Here is a 21498-nt window from a genome sequence, read left to right as displayed (position 1 = left end):
GGTTGACTGCCTCCAGTGCCATCATTGTGCTGTTTCCCAGGGCGGTGAGTCCACATACAAGGTAATTTCGATTTTTTTTTTGCGGCCACCACCCCTGGGGAGCCTCCCAAACTGACAGTTCACAGGAAGCCGTATTCTCAAGGAAGAGCCCACGGCAATCAGGTTTGCCATGCAGAGCAAAACTCCCAGCTCAGGAAGCATGTGACAGTTCGCCATTGAGTTTGTGCTTGTTGGGGACAAGGGGCCGTGAGGGGCCAAATGATCCCAACAGCAAACAGCACCGGCAGAGTTGGATTGGCAGTTGTGAAGGTCCCGTTAAGGAGGAAAACGAATCCCTTTTTAGCCTGGTAGCAGGTAACAGACTCATGTATTTCTTGATAGTTACGCCAGGAGGACTGACTCTTACACGGATGGAAGTTTGTGGAGTTAAATGGAAATGACCCGTAGTCCATTTTTTAACATTGTTATTGCAATCCCCACAAATCCACTGTATGCCTGGGGTCTCAGTTATTGGCATAGATTCTAAGCAGGGGCAGTTCGACAATCCTCCTCTAGTGGAGCAATTTCTCTTTACGCACCGATGGGGCCAGGAAACATTATGGGGGTGATTAGTAACTAGAGAATGCACACAACAAGTCCCAGTTCCATTAAAGCAAAACAGATAGCTTTTGGGATTTGTACAGTTAGCCCCTTCCTTCCCATGCCTAGGTCTAGTGTCCACACAACCAGAGGGGCCATTAACTACCAGTTTCACACACTTACCCTGCACATCTTGTTCAAGTTCCCCTCTCCCCTCCCCAAGGCTTACCTTCCCACCTAAGCTTGTCTCATGCGCAAACTTGGAGATATTACATTTAGTTCCTCATCTAAATCATTGTGAATAGCTGGAGTCCGAGCACCTATCCCTGTGGCACACCTACCAGTTATTTATTCCTATGATAACAAGGTATGGAGCTGGATGAACACTGCAGGCCAAGCAGCATCAGAGGAGCAGGAAGGATCATTTTCTGAAGAAGGGTCTAGGCCTGAAACACCAGCCTTCCTGCTCTTCTGATGCTGCTTGGCCTATGTTCATCCTGCTGTACACCTGGTTATCTCAGATTCTCCAGCATCTGCGGTTCCTGCTATCTCTGAAACCATTTATTCCTATGCTTTGTTTGAAGCATTATTCTTCATTATGATGCTATTTGATTTTGTCTTTGTTTCATTTTTCTTCAGATCTCATTTACTACTTTTCTTCTTCCCATTACCAGTCTTGATTGCCTCCAACTTGAATCTAATGAGTTCTTCCTTGGGTCATGAGTTTGCGTTCTGAGTTTGGTTGAAATTGGCTATTAATGTTTGAAATACATTGTCTACAAACCAGTTAGCAAAAGGGACAAATAGATTATCCCTATCCATTTTTGGTGATGAGGTAATTCGTAATGCACGTGAAAAGTTAGCCTTTATTTCATGGAAGATGGGGTATAGAAGGAGAGAAATCTTACTACAGCTGTAAGTGGCATTCGTGAGAACAAACCTGGAATACTGGTCTCCTTGTTCTAAGGAGGGCTGTAGTTGCTTCGGATGAAATTCAAAAAGAAGAAGTGTAAGTTCCAAGTTGCAGTCATCAGAGGATTTTGAGCTCAACACTGGATTGTGACTGATCATTGGAGGATCATCAGTTGAGCTAAGCATCAGTTGATGGATCTTTATGCTGGTTTTGGCTTAACACCAACTAGACTGCTGCAAGCGCGTGAGCCCCAGGCCAGGGTGTCCAGAAGACAGTCAGGATGACTGTGAAGAAGTTTGAGGAAGGAACACTGATCGATCAGACTTTCTTCATGAAGAGAATGCACCTGGACTGCTGTACATTCTAAACAGCAGATATTTTTTGTCTGCAGGATTTCTTCAGTGAGGTGTTTCCATATGACCTTTCAGAGCGTGAAGCAAAGTGAACATCTCTTGAAAGTATTTGAAGAGAAAGGAAGTGAGAGTTCCCTCTCTCTCCTGTCTATGGCTCCATTGTTCATCCCTCCTGCAGAGGAGCTACGTTGTTACAGTCCGTATCTATAACCCCATGTACTTGCAGCAGACGTCGTGACTTCCGAGGAGGTACATACAGTTTGAAGGAGGGAACTCTGATGCACTGGACCCTTCAGAACCTGGACCAACAAGCAGCACGTGAAGGTGGCTCTGAACATGGACACAGATGGGAACATCTTTTACCTATCCTCCAGCTTTGTGATTGGATGGGGCCAAGGCTGCCTGATGTACATAGAGCAGCTTACGGTGTGTCAAACCTGAGGAAGGTCAGGCTCATGGCAGTAGACTGCAAAGTGATCCTCTGCAGGAACTGCAAAGAGGAGGGCATCTGACTAAGGACTGCAAAACGTTCAAGAGCTGTAATCTGTGTGGGAATGCAGGCCACATATATGATGCCTGCCAAGACAATGGGGTGGGAGGGTGCAGCATATGCAGAAGTGCAACACAAACAATGGACCTGAAAAAGATGGTGAGATGCCACCCTCCAGTATGACAACTGAGAAAAGGGACTGTCAGTAGGAGGTAAGACTTGCAGAAAGAGAAAGAAGTTTACTGCAGAGAGTGATAAACCAACTGGGTCTCCACCTGACAATATAGCGTCATTGGAGGAGGAGGGGACAGTGAACAATGGTTTTGTGTAGAGAGGTGTGGGTGGTGGAAGCATACACTGCAAGGCAAAACCATGAAACAAAGATCCTTCAATCACACAAGGCCAGCACAGGCCAGCAGCAAAGTGGAAAGAGGCAGTTGTACGGAGATTGCAGCAGGGATTCGTCTTCCAGCATAAATCATGATGGAAGATCGCCATGAACAGAAGAGACACAGCAGCAAGAGTTGGGAGGAGATGAGCAACCCCCCATGGAAATGCTGGACGCCATAAGGGGCCCAGTGAAACCCCACCCCTTGACCTCAGGAATCACGAGGCACCCAGCACAGCACAACTGCGGAAAACTGCAAGCAGTGGCACTCTCAACCAGGAGCAGAACACAAGAATACCAGTCACGGTTGGACATAGAGCAGTTTTTCTGCCGCCTTCGCCTCCACGCTTACTTCTTCCACCGGGAATCTAACCCTCCCTCCACTGACCCCTTTGCCCGCTTCCAACACAAGTCCTCCTCCTGGACACCCCCCCCCCCCCCCCCCCCCCCCCAAGGCCTCCTACCTTCCCTTGACCTCTTCATCTCCAACTGCTGTCGAGACATTAACCACCTCAACCTCTCCACCCCTCTCACCCACTCCAACCTCTCCCCCGCAGAACGGGCAGCCCTCCGCTCCAGCGAGCCCAGCCTCACCATCAAACCCGCAGACAAGGATGGCACAGTGGTAGTATGGCGCACTGACCTCTACATCGCCAAGGCCAAACGCCAACTTTCTGACACCTCCTCCTACCGCCCCCTCGATCATGACCCCACCCCTGAGCACTAAACCATCATCTCCAACACCATTCATGACCTCATCACCTCAGGGGACCTCCCACCCACAGCCTCCAACCTCATTGTTTCCCAACCCCGCAAGGCCCGTTTCTATCTCCTTCCCAAAATCCACAAACCTGCCTGCCCTGGTCGACCCATTGTCTCAGCCTGTTCCTGCCCCACCGAACTCATCTCCACCTATCTGGACTCCATTTTCTCCCCTTTGGCCCAGGAACTCCCTACCTACGTCCGTGACACCACCCACGCCCTCCACCTCCTCCAGAACTTCCAATTCCCTGGCCCCCAACACCTCATTTTCACCATGGACGCCCAGTCCCTATACACCTGCATTCCGCATGCAGATGGCCTCAAGGCCCTCCGCTTCTTCCTGTCCCACAGGCCCGACCAGTCCTCCTCCACCGACACCCTCATCTGCCTAGCTGAACTCTTCCTCACCCTCAACAAATTCTCTTTCGATTCCTCCCACTTCCTACAGACAAAGGGGGTGGCCATGGGCACCCGCATGGGCCCCAGCTATGCCTGCCTCTTTGTAGGTTATGTGGAATAGTCCCTCTTCCGCACCTAAACAGGCCCCAAACCTCCCCTCTTCCTCCCTTACATTGATGACTGTATCGGCGTCGCCTCTTGCTCCCCAGAGGAGCTCGAACAGTTCATCCACTTCACCAACACCTTCCACCCCAACCTTCAGTTCACCGGGGCCATCTCCAGCACATCCCTCACCTTCCTGGACCTCTCAGTCTCCATCTCAGGCAACCAGCTTGTAACTGATGTCCATTTCAAGCCCACCGACTCCCACAGCTACCTAGAATACACCTCCTCCCACCCACCCTCCTGTAAAAATTCCGTCCCCTATTCCCAATTCCTCCGCCTCCACCGCATCTGCTCCCACAATGAGGCATTCCACTCCCGCGCATCCCAGATATCCAAGTTCTTCAAGGACCGCAACTTCCCCACCCACAGTGGTCGAGAACGCCCTTGACCGTGTTTCCCGCATTTCCCGCAACACATCCCTCACACCCCGCCCCCGCCACAACCGCCCAAAGAGGATCCCCCTCGTTCTCACACACCACTCCACCAACCTCCGGATACAACGCATCATCCTCCGACACTTCCGCCATCTACAATCCAACCCCACCATCCAAGACATTTTCCCATCCCCACCCCTGTCTGCTTTCCGGAGAGACCACTCTCTCCGTGACTCCCTTGTTCGATCCACACAGCCCTCCAACCCCACCACACCCGGCACCTTCCCCTGCCACCGCAGGAAATGCTACACTTGCCCCCACACCTCCTCCCTCATCCCAGGCCCCAAGATGACTTCCCATATTAAGCAGAGGTTCACCTGCACATCTTCCAATGTGGTATACTGTATCCATTGTACCCGGTGTGGCTTCATCTACATTGGGGAAACCAAGCGGAGGTTTGCAGAACACCTCTGCTCTGTTCGCAGTAAACAACTGCACCTCCCAGTCGCGAACCATTTCCACTCCCCCTCACATTCTTTAGATGACATGTCCATCCTGGGCCTCCTGCAGTGCCCCAAATAATGCCACCCAAAAGTTGCAGGAACAGCAACTCATATTCCGCTTGGGGAACCCTGCAGCCCAATGGTATCAATGTGGACTTCACCAGCTTCAAAATCTCCCCTTCCCCCACTGCATCACAAAACCACCACAGTTCATCCCCTCCCCCCACTGCACCACACAACCAGCCCAGCTCTTCCCCTCCACCCGCTGCATCCCAACACCAGTCCAGCCTGTCTCTGCCTCCCTAACCTGTTCTTCCTCTCACCCATCCCTTCCTCCCACCCCAAGCCGCACCTCCATCTCCTGCCTACTAACCTCATCCCACCTCCTTGACCTGTCCGTCTTCCCTGGACTGACCTATCCCCTCCATATCTCCCCACCTATACTCTCCTCTCCACCTATCTTCTTTACTCTCCATCTTCGGTCCGCCCCCCCCCCCCCCTCTCTCCCTATTTATTCCAGAACCCTCACCCCCTCCCCCTCTCTGATGAAGGGTCTATGCCCGAAATGTCAGCTTTTGTGCTCCTGAGATGCTGCTGAGCCTGCTGTGTTCATCCAGCCTCATATTTTATTATCTTGGAATTCTCCAGCATCTGCAGTTCCCATTATCACACCACTACAACAGCTCTGCCTGATTCATGAAATCAGACCTTTCCGACTCCATTTCTACCCAGTGATACCTGGTTGGGACAGTACTTCCAGGGAGGAATAGGACAGTTATCTCAGCCCTGCAAAGGAATGACAGTTCGCTCATCGCACTAGGATGCAGGAGCTCGCCCAGCAACAGGACCAGTTGTAACTTTTTTATTAACAACATGATCTTAAAAAAAACTTAGTATAGGATTTAGAATTGCCAGCATAAACATACATAGCATAAAAGCCACTACAGAATGTGTCTCCACATTGGCTTACATGCTGACATCAAAGTGACTTCGTGTTTCTGCAGGAGTGCCCTGCAAAAAATGGTTGGGTTTGTGGGTCTATGGGCCTTTGATTTGGTCAGGGAGCTATGATTGACGTTTCTTCAGCCTGAATATTCTGCTGTTGAGGGTGCAACTTCATTATCTCGGAGGTTAATGTGGTTGTGGCTGGTGACCTTCTCATAGCCGATGTTATGTGCGGAAACTCTCCCCTGAGACTGACTAATGTGTATGCCCTGGCAGTGAAGAGTGAGAGCTTGGCTGTCCTGCAGCAGCTATCACTACTGCCAGCGACATCCAGTCTGTAATTTTGGCCAGAGACTTCAACTGTACCATTGAGGTGGCTGTACGATCCAGAAGGGCTGACGGCAAACTGGATGCCACATGCAGATTCCTGATAGAAATGGATAAAGTTGCCAAGCTGCATGATACTTTCAATACTGCTAAAAAATGGAGCACAGCATAGATATACCTGGTCACTGGCAACTCATCCATTCTTGAACAGATCCATTGTTATCAGCTGGTGTTCTTCTCTGACCACTGCCTCATCCTGACCAAGTCACCTACAGAGTGACTAGGGAGTAGGCAAGGGAATGTGTGAGCTGAATGTGAAACCATTGATCCTAGAACTGTTTGGGGTGGCACGGTGGCTCAGTGGTTAGCACTGCTGCCTCACAGCGTCAGGGACCTGGGCTTGATTCCACCCTCCGGCAACTGCCTGTATGGAGTTTGCACATTTTCTCCCTGTCTATGTGGGTTTCGTCTGGGTGCTCCAGTGTCCTCCCACAGTCCAAAGATATGCAGGCTAGGTGGATTGGACATGCTCATTTGCCTGCAGTGTCAGGGATGTGTAGATTAGGTGGGTTAGAGCAGCGTGTGTCTAGATGGAATGCTCTGAGGGTCGGTGTGGACTTGTTGGGCCGAAGGGCCTGTTTCCACACAGTAGGGATTCCATGATCTATAAACACATTGAGGAACTCAAAAGGGATTATACAGGTTGAAGAATGGACTGGTGGCAGTCAAGGGGAACATCATGAGGTCCTTCATCCTCAAAGGTGTTCAGAAGGTGAGAGAGATGTGCAAAATTGTCTAAACTCCTGAAAAGCATGCAGAACCTATTCCTTCCTCAAACAATAGGGATTGATGTCAAGGAGGACCTCCAGGAAGTGAAGACCCAACAACTGCATTCTTTGCCTCCAAGAAAATCTTCTGGTCCAGGATCCACACTGTAGAGCAGGATGAGATGTGCTCACATTTCTTATTCTTTGAGAACATGCACGCCTCCATGATCAGGAAGAAGATGGCTTGGTAATGTCATCTCATTTTGATATCTTGAGAATCAACCAGTCCTATGCCAAACTGTATGGTGTGAAGTCCACAGACAGCATGGCCTTCCAATCATTCCTGCCCTTTATCATGGAGGTCTTAGATGACAGCATGGAGGAAGGACTGGACTAGCTATTATCCTTGTATGATTTGACCAAGGCCCTCATGTCCTTTGAAAAGAATAAACTCCAGGATGCGACGGTTTACCAACCAAGTTGTTGTTAGCGCTGCGTGACTTGATTGGCCAGGACCTGCTGGAGGAACATAACAGTGTACTTCTGCAGGTAGCATGTACAAATCCATGAGGAAAGGTATCATCATGCTCATCCACAAGCATTTGGCCCATATCCCTCTAAACCATTCCAATTCATATACCCATCCAGGTGCCTTTTAAATGTTGCTATTGTACCAGCCGCTGCTACTTCCTCTGGCAGTTCATTCCATACAAGCACTATGCGCTGCATGAAAAAGTTGCCCCTTGGGTCCCTTTTAAATCTTTCCCTTCTCACCTTAAACCTATGCCCTCTAGTTTTGGACTCCCCCCACCCAGGGAAAACACTATGGCTATTCACCCTAATCCCTGCCCCTCATGATTTTATAGACTTAAGGCCACCTCTCAGCCTTCAATGCTCCAGGGAAAATAGTCCCAGCTGATTCAACCTCTCCCTTTAGCTCAAACCCTTCAACCCTTGCAGCACCCTTGTAAATCTTTCCTGAACCCTTTCAAGTTCCACAATATCCTTCTTATAGCAGGGAGACCAGAATTGAACGCAGTATTCCAAAAGTGGCCAAACCAATAGTGTGTACAGCTGCAATATGACTTCCCAACTCCTATACTCAATGCACTGATCAATAAAGGCAAGCACACCAAACATCATCATCACTATCCTGTCTACCTAAAACTCCACTTTCAAAGAACTATGAACATGCACTCCAAGGTCTCTTTGTTCAGCAACACTCCCCAGGACCTTACCATTAAGTTCGTAAGTCCTGCCCTGATTTACCTTTCCAAAATGTAGCACCTCACATTTACCCAAATTAAACTCCAAAAGCCACTCCTCAGCCTATTGGCCCTTCTGATTAATGTCCTGTTGTAGTCTGAGGTAGCCTTCACTGTCCACTACACCTCCAGTTTGATATCATCTGCAAACTTACTAACCATACCTTCTATGTTCATATCCAAATCATTTATATAAAGGATGAAAAACAATAGATCCAGTGCCAATCCATGTGGCAAACTGCTGGTCACAGGCCTCCAGTCCGAAAAGCAACCCTCCACCACAACCCTCTGTTCTTCCTTTGAATCAGTTCTGTATCCAAATGGCCAGTTCTCCTTGTATTCCTAGGGATCTTAACTTGCTAACCAGTTTACCATGAAGAACCTTATTGAGCGCCTTAGTGAAGCCCGTGTAGATCACGTCCACTGCTCTACCTTCATGAAACCTCTTTGTAACTTCTCAAAAAACTCAGTCAAGTTAGTGAGACACAGGTTCCCACGCACAAAATAAAGTTGACTATCCCTAATTAGTCCTTGGTTTTCTAAATACATATTAATCCTGACCTTCAGGATCCCCTTCAACATTTAAACCCACCACTGACGTCAGGCCCACCGATCTGTAGAACCCTGGCTTTTTCTTAACACTTTCTAAATAGTGGCATGCCTTAGCTAATCTCCAGTCTTCTGCACTTCACCTGTGGTTATCACGATACAGATATCTTAGCAAGGGGGCCAACAATCATTCCCCTAGCTTCCCACAGATTTCTAGAGTATACCTGATCGGGTCCGAGGGACATTTCCACCTTTAAGCATTTTAAGACGTCTAGCACCACCTCCTCTGAAATAGGGACATTTAGTAGCGTTTTTGCCTTTGAGTCAAAATCAAGTCCTGCTTCAAGACTGGAGCACAAAAATCAAAGCTGATGCTCCATTTGAGTACCAAAAGCATGAATGAATGATATTTTTTGCCACATGCAGTTGGCAAAATACAAGTTAAAAAGTGTTTTGTTTCCACAATCTGGCATCATTTTGGATTACAAAATGAATAGAAATAAATTATTTAAATAGAATATATCATCTTCTGTTAATTGACAGAAAAAATATAAAAGCAGAAAAATAAGAAGAAATGTTCAGCTTTGCGGCCCTTCTTGTTGAGCACAGCTCCCGGTTTTCTTAATGGTGCCAGGTTTTCTGTAAGGTGTTCCAATCCACAATGAGTCCCTGTTCCAGGTCCAGCCAATGCCCCAGGAGTCCCCGGCTCCATTACGAGGGCCACCAGCCAAAGCTGCAGCCTCTGACCCTCAACAGCATTGCTAGGAGTGCCATTCCAGCCCCACCATGCAGCCAAAGTTGCAGCCCCTACTCTGGGCCTACTGCAACCATGAGTCATCGCTGCAGCCGCAACTTCCATCATGAGTCCCGCTCTAGCCTTTTCCACAATGACATCTCCGCCACGGAGAAAAAGCAAAAAAAGAAAGAAGAACAGGAAAAAGAAAGAAGGATGCATTTGACCCAGAGCGGTCAGGCTCAGGAGCCTAAATGTTACCTAACTTGCTGGTGCCACCATCTTGGTGAAGTGCTGCAGAGTTCCATTTATCAGATGCACTGCTGCCTCAAGCTGCTTTCTGATTTCTCAAATGAATGGAAACGATTCCATGGCACTATTTTGAAAAGAAAACAAGGGGGTAGCTGCAGTGTCATAGCCAATATTTATCAATCAGTCAACATCACAAAAATCAGATTATCTACTCATTAGCGCATTGCAGCTTGTAGGATCTTGATGTGCCAAAAATAAACTACCTATCTAAACTATACCAGTGACTGTATTCTGGACTAGTTCATTGGCTGTACATTTTGACATTTGGTGGTGTGAAAAGGGTAGTTATAAATGCAGTCTTTTTTTGGCATGATCTCTGTGCTACATAAATGCAGAAATGAGAAAAATTCAGTCTGACTAAATTGAAGGATTTTAGTATGGTTCAATTAAAATATAATTCTGTCGTCCTTTTGTATTTTGATGGGATTGCTGTAATATACTTAAACACTTGAATGTTACTAAGGATTAACTCTGTTGGAAACTGTTTAATTGTGTTAGTATTGTTTGGGCAATGAGCCTTAAAAGGACCCTTTTTCCCACAATATTTGAGGTTTATGAGGCAAGCAAAATATTCCTTGAAATTCAGTTTAATAAATTGTGAAGAAATTCATTTAGTACATTTTGGTAGTGAACGAGCAATTTTCTTTTACGTGCAGTTCTATGCAATGATTTCATATTGAGTTAAATACAAAAGATATTAAATCTTGACTATGGAATTTTCTTTAAATTAATAAAGAAATAAAATTTACTTGAGACTTGATGCATTGGAAGGAGCTGTTGGGCCTTTTTAACTAAAAATAAATGTTAAATTTTTTGTTTTCCTATGCAGGGCAGCAGAAATTCTTTACTCTTTAGCATTAGTGGGTGCTCAGCAATCCAATAAAATGGCAATGTTCCCTTCATCTGAAGATTATAAACTGCTCATAGAAGCAAGACGAAATCTTGGCCTGTTCCAACATCATGATGCAATTACTGGAACCGCTAAGGAGTGGGTCGTCATGGACTATGGGACCAGGTGAATGTTATTTTATCGGATTCACTTTGAATTAGCTTTCTCAACATTTGGGTTTGAATTTATCTTCACAGTGATATAATATTTTATGAGTGTTTGATACACTTGTCATAAATGGATTTGACAATATTTTAATATAAAGTATGGGAGAGAGATCATTCAATCCAGCTTGCTTAGTCAATCAAGTCCTGATCTGATTGTTTTCACATTTAATTCATAATGCTATGCTTGCTTATGCTTTATTTAATGGAAAGAGAGGTTAATTTCTCCAACTGTTTTCTGCAATGCAACCGATTTATTTAATACGTTAAAATGGGGTGATGAACAAGCAAGATAACATGGTGTGAAGCTGGATGAACACAGCAGGCCAAGCAGCATTAGAGGAGCAGGAAAGCTTGACGTTTTGGGTCGGGACCCTTCTTCAGAAATGATGAACAAGTAATTTTCTTTTACATGCAGTTCTATTAAGTGCTACTATTTTTTAACTTTAAAGCCATGTCGCTGAAAGTGTAACTGCTAAAAGTCTTTTACAACCAACAGTCCACAAACCCGTTGAAAACAGAGCTTACCAAAGGTTCAGAGACAGCAACAACTGCAGATGCTGAAAATCAGTCTTTGATAAACCAGTGTGGAGCATGCCAGGCAGCTTCAGAGGACCCTTCTTCAGAAAGGTTCCCAACCCGAAACGTCAACTTTCCTGCTGTGTTCCTCCAGCTCCACACTGGCTTACCAAAGACTGATTTTAGGTACATTGCGATAGTTTTACAGTCAGTTCCTCAACACCTGTGTGTTTGGAAATTATGAGCATGAGTGGTACTCTTTTTTAATATAAAACAATCTTCATTTACAAAAACACCAGTGACTGATGGGACTCAGTTACTTCATGCACCGAGAGTTCTAGTTTTGTTTTACTCTTTTTATTTGTATTCCCATGTGAAGCAGTAACAGATATTGGCCAAGACTATTCTGAGGAATGCTTGAACAATATCCATACTGATCTGTGCAGCTAGGGCAGTTGCATTTGGTTCTCTGAATGCTTCCTTGCATTGAACTACGAGTTGAAACTACGAGCACCCATTCTGGAATTAGGAATCAGCTTTAAACTGTACTTGTACTTCTAATAGAAGGCTTAATTTTTAAGAAAAATGAGAGGAAATTTAATAGAGGTTGCCTAAATTATGAATTTGAAATGTTCATTGAGCAGTGTCATGGAAGCAATTGTGAAACTGATGTCAATATTTATGCAATATGAAAATCTTACCCTGGGAGTAGAGGGCAAGTTCTCATTGCATCGTCTCTCAAGTTATTCTTATTTTCATTTGCCAGATTTATCCCTGCCTCAAAGTGTGCCACAGATAGAAATGAAAAGCAGAATTTCAGTTTGCCATTTTCCTCTTCCAGGGGCTATGATAGTTAAATATCACAAGGTGACTTTGTGCATGGGAACTTATGTCTCACTAACTTGACCGAGTTTTTTGAGAAGTAACAAAGGGGATTGATGAAGATAGAGCAGTAGACGTAATCTACATGGACTTCAGTAAGATGTTCAAGGTCATCAATCATTTGTCATGGATTAGTTTTCACTGCAATACAGACAAGGAAAGAGCTGTTTTGAGAAACAAACATTTCATTCATGCACATGCTTCTCAAGACAGTGCTTTCTAATGTTGTCCAAGAGAGCTGAGAATACTGTTGGAGATTAAGACCTCAACCAATAGAAACATGTGGGAGCAGAAGCGGGGTGCAGAGTTAGATATGAATAGTTAAATGTTATTGGTTATAAAGTGTACAGTCAAACATGTAAGGGAAGATGCAGAGTAAAGAATTATCAGTAGCTTCACTTGCGAAATAGTTTGTTACTGAGCTTATGCACTAAGAGCTATGTCATAGTGACTCTAGATCACATAGATTATCTGGAACCTGAATCTGTGGGGCTCCAGAAGATGTGGTCTCTTACTCTCCTTCATTAGGTTTTATAAAGTCTGTTAATGTTCACTCAGCAGAATGTAGACCTAATCTTACTACACTGTACTAGGTGACCATCTCCAGGGCTTTGAGAAACTGTAATGTATGCTACAGGTCCTTTTAGTCAAAGGATACCTGAAGTTAAATCCCTCAATTAGAATTATAGTTAGATTCTATTGTCATGTGTGCTCAAGTGCAGGGATACAGGAATACAGTGAAAACTGTACAAAGTCGCCATTCTCCAGCACCATCTTAGGTACACAGGAACCTAAGTACAAAATCTAAAGTTTTTTAAAAAAAGTTAAAAGTTCAATGTTATAGTCCTCCATAAGTGTTTAGGCATGAGCCTGGATACAGGCTCTTCCACACCAACACTGAGACCATCACCAGCAGGAAGCAGTCAGCTAGTGTCAAGTCTGTTTGCCACGCCACTGCCACAGCACCATGTCTCCTTTTTTCAGCGCCACCTTGCCTCTACCGATGTCGTCACTGCCATGAGTCTGTGCTGGGCTGATCTCCGCACCACAATACAGCTGCCAGTCCCAACTAGCTTGAACCCAAGCTATTGATGGTTCAGAATTCAACCATTGTGTGTTCAGACTATATCAAGGAAATTGGTGGACTTGAACCTGTTGTTGGAGAATGAGCCTTTCCCGGAATATATGTGAAACTTATCTTGTTGGAATATGTTACAATGACTTGTCAGGTATTTGCTGCTGAAAGTGCAACCTGATTCTTAAGAGTTCTTGAAGAACCACCCAAGTAATAAGTGCTCCCAGTAACATGAACAAAACCAGTCTTGGATTCTCAAACACCATTTTTACTTTTGTCATTCTTCACCTCAATGATATCTTCATCTTTTTACTGTGTTACATTATGCAGTAGTCCGCCACTATTCTAACTTTCTTTTCATGTGTCTATGTGGCTCCTGCAAGAGTAATTTGATGATAATATTTGTGCAATTTGAGTGTTTTAAGGGCCTTCAGATAAGCACATGAATATACAAGGAATGAAGGTATATGGACCAAAGGCAGGCAGAAGAGAATAATCTAATTAGGTGTCATGTTTGCCGACATCATGGTCAAAAAATGCTGCCGAAACCTTGAGCAGATTCCTGGAAATAGTTGGATTGAGGTTGAAGGCCACAGTCACTCTGAATGCAAATCGCAATGTCTGAGCACTTGTTTGAGCCATGAGATCTGCTTTCAACAAAGCACAGATATCTCTCGCCAAATCTGTAAATGTCAAAAGCTTTTGCTTGCACTGCCCTTTGCTCATGTTGAAAAAGTTGAGCCTGTTAGAAAAGAGCCTTCGGCCAGAGTAATTTTTGTTTTGTTGCTTTCTCAGGGGCTCCAACCTCATACCTAGGTATTCAAACTCTATTCACATGCTGCTGCCATTGCCTTTCCTGTCTGTGCTAAGTGTTGGTTGGTTCTATGGCCATCTCTTGAACATTTCTTCCTGATTGACTCACTCCTCACTCATTGTAACTGGTAGTCTTTCTTGTTAACCACTTGGCCGGTGATGCAAGGAAGGATAAAGAAGCTCTGTGGATTGGTTCTGATGAAGAGTCACCAGATTCAAAATGTTAATTCTGCTTTCTCCGGCAGATGCTGTCAGACCTGCTGAGTTGCTGCTAAAGGGATGGATAATGGTAAACCATGAGGAAAGAAAATCTGGTAATGGGGACCATTATCAGCATTTGCATCTACCTTCAGCCCCATGAACTGTTTTCTTTCCTCTAGCTTACCACTAGTCTACCAACTGTCTCTCCATCCGTATTGGCTCCATCTCTATGTGTTGCTTACTCCTTTTCACCCTTCACTTCCTGTCTTCAGCATACAATATCATATTTTCCTAGCTACTATCAATTCTGAAGAAGGGTCACTAGACCTGAAACATTTAACTCTGCTTTCTCTCCACTGTTGCTGCCAGACTTGCTGAGTTTCTTCAGCTATTTCTACTTTTGTTTTGGATTTTCAGCATTCGCAGCTCTTTGTTTTATTACAAAAAACAGTTTGCTATTTATTATTACAGAGCTATTTGTTGGAGTTTTCTATGCATAGCATGCCCTCTGCACTCTGTGTAACAGTGAGTCAGCTTCACAAATACTACATTATTTATGCTTGTAATGTCTCATTGTCGTGATAAGTGTAATATATAATTTCTTCCAGCGCTGCAGTCCTCACCTAGTTCGCTAATGTCTTTTATAGAATAAAAAAACCTGCTATTCTTAATCAGTCTGGCTTAACTATGGCTCTAGATCCACACCCATGTGGTTGACTTTTAATTTACCTCTGAAAAGTCTACTCAGTTCAAGGGCACTAGAGATAGGCAACAAATGCTGGTCTTGCCAGTGACACTCACACCCCATGAAAGAACTTAAAAAGTTAAAATGCTTGTTGAAACGTGAGAAAACACAACGGGTAATTAGGATCAGTCAGAAATCTCTTTATTTTGGCTCTAAAAGGAAGAACATCTAATGTTGTTTTTCACTAATAATTAATGTTTCAACAAACACTGAAAATGTAGTAATGCTACAGATTTTGCATTTCACACTGATTATGAAATATTCAGAGTATTAATTAACATTGATGTAGAGGTATAAAAGCAGCTTTTGATCCGAAGGGTTTTGAGTGCCATCCTTAGGGTGTAGGCAGTGATTGATAGAAATCTAAACAAACTCAAGCCAAGTCAAGATAAGCAAATAAAAGTAAATTTACTGGGAGAATAAACATACATTACCAAATAGTGTTTTTAAGTACAATAATTCTGTTTGAATTTAGGTATTTTTGTTTTTGAGATTAAATTTGTTAAAGTTAAGATTGCTGATTAAAATGATTGTGTATAAGGGGATAGTTAAGTGAGCAGTTGAGTGAAATCTATTAGATATTCACTCCAAAAAACCACAGGGTGAATTTCTTGACCTATTCCTTCATGAAAACATTTTCTTCTGTTTTAGATCTAATTATTAATTTTAATCCTTTATTTCTTGAATATAGAATGGGTAAATGTTGTGGCTTCTCTTTGTACAGAATCTCACTTAAATGATTTGACAGTAAGTGCAGTATAGATGGTGAATTCATTTAATATTATTGCTTGTTGTTGGATAATATACACTTTGAAAAATGAGTGAAAATAAGTTATGTATTAATTTTACTTTTATGAACCAAATGCTGGAGTGAAAGGAGATGTCTAAAGTTAAATTAGGTTTGTCTTCATAGGAATGCCCTCTGTAAGTGGCATAAGGTTATACAGGTGCAGCAACCCAACCGGATGTACCACATCGCTGTGAAGCAACAGATGCAGTTGATTTCTAACCAAAGCATAATCTATTTCACCAGCCTTCTAACATTACAAAGATGTGACTGCTGAGTGCAGGTTGGTCATGTTCTTGGTGCTGTCAATGCTGCATTCCTGCCCACAGGTCCAAATCGAGCCCAGAGCTACCATCTCACAGCCCCACGATGAGAAGCTTCTTGGCTGAATGACCGGTTCTACTTCATGATCTTTGTTGCCCTTCCCGGCCTCTGACCTGCTCCCAGCCCCTGCCGCTGCTCCCAGTTTTTGTCTGTGCACCCAAAACTTGGGCCTCAGTAGGGCTGCCTGCACAATACATAGATAATGCAGAGATGTCAGCCACACATACACAAATTCATTTAAGCTTATTACACAGGTTACATAGTGATATGATCATGCATGTACAAATTCATTTTAACTCTGAGACATCTGTCGCCAATAAGTGACACCACTGCACGTGCACAGGTAGCCGTTTTGATTGCCAGTTTTGTTTACGCTCATCACTCCAAAAATTAAATGGTGGATAGAATTCATCAATTATTGAATTGCTGTCCAAAAATAAATACATAGACAAAGAAATTGTTAGGCATCCAAGAAAAGCCACCTTGCAACAATAATATTTTGTGTAGAATATACAAGTCTTTGGTTTAATTTATTTTTAATTTTTTGTTGTACAAGTTAACTTAAAGTCTTGATTTTTATTTAGAGAGCCAGATGGAAATCTGTTATTGCAGTTAATTATACGCTGAAGATAAATGATAACTGATAGGCATTGACTGAAATTGGTTGGATTAAGAGGTGTAGGTCTGTGGTGTGTAAGTATGTAAAATATATGAAGTAAATATTTCATATCTACTACCTTAACTTTATTTAGGATTTTTTGTAAAGATTGGCTTATGATCTGTATTTCACTGCCTATCTTTTGGATTAGACCATCTCATTTGCCTACCAGTGGTAGAATCAAGCATATGTAGTGTTGCTACATGCTGAACAGTGCTGAGTGGTGAAGATGCCGGAAGTCTGCAAACTGCACCATGTATTATGCCCCCAAAACAAAGAAGTGATACTTATAATGTTCTTGGATCTTTCTCTTCACAGACTATTTCACTCACTATTGAACTTGAAAAAAGTAATAGGTGACTCAGCACATTTTCTAATTTTAAAAAACAAAGAAAGTTACAAGCACAACCCTTCAATGCCTTTTCTTCAAATGGTAAGAAATGTTATTTTTCAATTAGCTTCATTGTATCCTCCAGATTAGTTATAAAAGTGGGCTGGTGTAAATAACATAAACATTTGAAAGTCTATGGAAAGAAACCTTTGGATGTTTGCTGAAGTTACGCAACTTTGATTCTTGGGGTCCAAGAGAAATGGGCAGATTTGCTGGAATCTGCTGGTGTCCCACTCGCTAACTAATTCCTTGGTCTGGATATTGGTTAGGACAAAGAATCCTTGAAGTAGTATGGTAAAACTCAAGCCTAGGTCATCACTGATGGCCGCCCAGTTGTATGGCATGGAAGAAAGAAGAGGGAGAAAACAGTACTGATGGGAATTGTTCATTTGGGGGAAGAGATCAGCATTTCTATGACCATCTGTGTTACTCCAGGATATTTTGTTGCCTCCTTAGTGCTAAGATTGGGGATGTCACAGAACAGCTGCAGGACATTCACTTTTTGGGATGGATGGCAAATAGACAATCGTCATGGTCCCCATCAGTACTCATGACATGGATAGTAACAGGGATGTGGTCCTACAATTGGAATTTAGGGAGCTAGATAGAAAATGAGCAAACAGGGTCTTTAAGTAGTGATCTCCAGATTACTACCAATGCTACATGCAGGTGCAAACAGAAATAGGGAGACAGGAAAGATGAATCCAGTATCCAGCTTTGGGCTGACAAATGGCGATTATCATTTATGCAACAAAAGTACTAGGCAATGACAATGTACAACAAGAGAAAATCTAACCATTGACCAGAACTTGAACTGCACTAGCCATATAAGTACTGTGGCTACAAGAACAGGTCAGAGTCTAAGAATTCTGCAGTGAACAACTCGGTTCCTGACTCCTGAAAGCCTGTGCCCCACATATTAGGCACAAGTCAGAAGTGTGATGGAATACTCTTCACTTGCCTGGCAGTGTGCAGCTCCAGTAACACACAGGAACCTTGACACGATCCAGAACAAAGCAGTCTGCTTGATTGGTACCATATCCACAAACATTCACTCCCTTTACTGTCACACTCAGAATCAGCAGTGAGTACCATCTATAAAATGCTCTGTGGAAATTCATCAAAGTTCCCTACACAGCACCTTCCAAACCACTACTATCTAGAAGAACAAGGGCATCAGATTAATGAGGATACCACCACTTGCAACTTCTCTTCCAGTCCATTTGCTATCCTAACTTGAAAACATATCATCATTCCTTTAGTATCACTGGGTCAAAATCTGAGAACGCCCTACCGACCAGCATTGTGGGTCTACCCACAACAAATGGATTGAAGCAATTGAAAAGCTCACCACTACCTTCTCAAGGGCATTTAGGGATGAGCAATAAATGCCATTCACCCAGCAAGTGATGCCTATTTCACATAATCGAAAAAATTAGTCCTTAGATTCAAATTAAACTCTGTCATTTATGAGTTTTGTGTAAAAGTTTGCATATTTTGGTCATACTTCAGTTAAGGTTCCTTTACAACGAGATTATTAGTTAGCACTTTCTCAAAGTACCATACCAGATATAAAATAATCTGTTCCCAAATTGATTCCACAATGCATTGTTCTAGAAAATAATCTCTAATACGTTTCAGCAATTTTACCCTGCGCAATGTTAGTGCAAATTAAGCTTACCCAGTCGAATGTTGATTGAAGTTCCCTATGATTCTCTTTACTCTATGTCACTTTTGTCTGGTGGCCTATAAACAATACCATCCAACGTTTGCTGCCTCTTGACCTTTCTTAACTCCACCCAAACTGTTTCTACATCTTGTTCTTCTGATCTACAATTTTCTTTCACTAATGTACTGTTCTCACCCCTTAGTACTGCACCATCCTGCCTCCTCCTCTTCTTTGCTTATCCATCTGAAACATTGAATACTCTTGGAACGTTCAGTTTGCCATCTTGATCAGCTTGTCACCCCATCCCATAATTAGACCATACTTTTGTTTACTTCTATTTCTGCTGTAAATTGACCTACCTTGAGACTAATGTTTAATCTTAGTTAAGAACCTTTGTGGTTCTGCTATTTAATTTAGTCTCTAACTGCTAATACTATCTAATATAAACCTCTTTCCTGTGTTACCTATGTCACTGGTAGCTATTTGTACAATAACAATTGCACCCTTGCCTCCCACTGCAATTTACAATCCAGTCTAGAGCAGACAGGCCACGTCCAGAAATTGAACAGGCAACACTGCCTTCTAGACGATTGTGGTCAACTACAGAGAACTCTGTTTATCCTCCTGACTATATTGTCGCCTGCTATCACTGCATTCCTATTAACTTCTTCTGTTCAAGTTGCTTTGTGTACCATTGTGACAAGGTCAGTTCATTTATAAATCCTGCAGCACCACATTTCTCTCCTCATATTTGACACACTCAGTCACCCCTTCTTTCCTTGACCATGAACCAAATCAGTTAACCCTATCCTGAAGTGTGTGACTGCCTCCTGGAGCAAAGTATCGAGGTAACTTTCCACCACCCATGTGTCACAGTGTCTGCAGCTCATCCTCCACCTCTGAAACACTGAGCCCAAGTTCATCCAGCTGTAGATTTGTGTTTGGCTAAAGTGGTATGCACAGGTTACTACATTCTGCAGCTCCCACACATTACCTAGACTGCCAGCTTTATGGTATTTAATTAATTATTTCACTGATTAAATGTAAATTTAATGTGTCTAGCCATCCCTGTGGTTACATTTTTAATATTTTAGTACTTTCTGTGCTTATCCCAAGTGAAATTTTACTGGTTAACAAAAATAGGAAGTGTTCACCAGCTAATCTAATAAGCTTTACTCTTAAAAGTAGACCTTATTTCTAAAATTATAGGCAGACAAGAGAACATGCCAGGAGCAGCACATAGCATACCTAAAAATGAAGTATCAAACTGGTGAAGCTGCGAAGCAGGATTACTTAGATTTCAGAGATAACAAATTGTATAGCTTGATGAACACAGCAGGCCAAGCAGCATCAGAGGAGCAGGAAAACTGATGTTTTGGGCCTTGGTCATTGATGACGCAGCAGATGGTTGGGGCCTAGGACACTACTCTGAGGAACTCTTTCAGAAATGTCTTGGGGCTCAAACAACCTCCGACAACCAAATTTCCCTTGGGTGCATGGTATGACCTTCTTCAGAAAATGACCCTTCCTGCTCCTCTGATGCTGCTTGGACTGCTGTGTTCATCCAGCTCTATACCTTGTTATCTCAGATTCTCCAGCACCTGCAGTTCCAGCTATTACTTAGATATCAAGTAGCATTAGCAGTAATTGGTAAAGTCTGCTTGAGCTGAATTCCAGAAGTGAGTTGAGAGTGACTGCTCTTGACATCAAGGCCATATTTGAGCTAGTATGGTATCAAAAAGCCCTAGCAAAACTAGAGTCAGTGAGAATCAGGGAAAACTTTGCATCTACTTAAGTCATACCATGCACCCAAGGGAAATTTGGTTGTCAGAGGTTGTTTGAGCCCCAAGACATTGCTGAAAGAGTTCCTCAGCATTGTGTTCTAGACCCCAACCATCTGCTGCATCACCAATGACCACTGCTCTATCACCTCCTTACTCTCCAAAACCTATCCATCGTATACAAGTTACATGTCAAGAGTGTGATGGAATAGTTGCCAGTTGCCTGGACGAATGCGCCTGCAATAGCACTCAAGAAGCATGATGCCATCGACAGCAAAGTGTCCCGCATGATTGCCACCACATCCACAAGTATTCACACCTCAACCATAGCCTCTCAGGTGCAACAGTGCTTATCATCCAGAAAATACACTACAGAAATTCACTGAAACAGCACCTCTAAACCCATGACAACTTCTATCTCTAAGAATAAGGGAATCAGAACCATGGAAAAACCACTGCAAATTCCCGTCCAAGCCACTTACCATTCTGACTTGGAAATGTAACATTGTTCCTTCACTGTTTTTGGATCAAAATCTTGAAAGTTCCTCCCTGATAGTGTTGAATCTGTCTATACTAAATAGGCTGAAGCAGTTCAAGAATGCAGCTTACCACGAGTGCATAGAGGGCAACCAGGGATTGGCAATAAATGGTGGCACAACCAGTGACATCCACAGTTCATGAATGAATTTTTAAAAAACCTGAATTTTGAAATGCAAGCTATAAGGATGCTCACCAACCTGTTTTCCTGTGATGTCACTTTGATTTTCTCAAACGTG

General features: G+C 43.4%; 1 protein-coding gene across 2 annotated transcripts in view; it reads left to right on the top strand.

Moving 5' to 3' along the window:
* man2a1 (mannosidase, alpha, class 2A, member 1) overlaps window positions 1-21498 on the top strand; it is a 163548-nt gene that overhangs the window by 79490 nt on the left and 62560 nt on the right. For both annotated transcript variants that reach the window (XM_059644699.1, XM_048527297.2), the window contains 2 exons: window positions 10654-10839; window positions 17200-17314. In XM_059644699.1, coding sequence (XP_059500682.1) covers window positions 10654-10839; window positions 17200-17314 — 301 coding nt within the window. The remainder of the gene's footprint in view (window positions 1-10653; window positions 10840-17199; window positions 17315-21498) is intronic.

Source organism: Stegostoma tigrinum, chromosome 3 (genome assembly GCF_030684315.1).
Source record: "Stegostoma tigrinum isolate sSteTig4 chromosome 3, sSteTig4.hap1, whole genome shotgun sequence".
In the NCBI taxonomy this organism is placed as follows: domain Eukaryota; kingdom Metazoa; phylum Chordata; class Chondrichthyes; order Orectolobiformes; family Stegostomatidae; genus Stegostoma; species Stegostoma tigrinum.
This window is presented reverse-complemented; position numbering and strand designations above follow the sequence as displayed.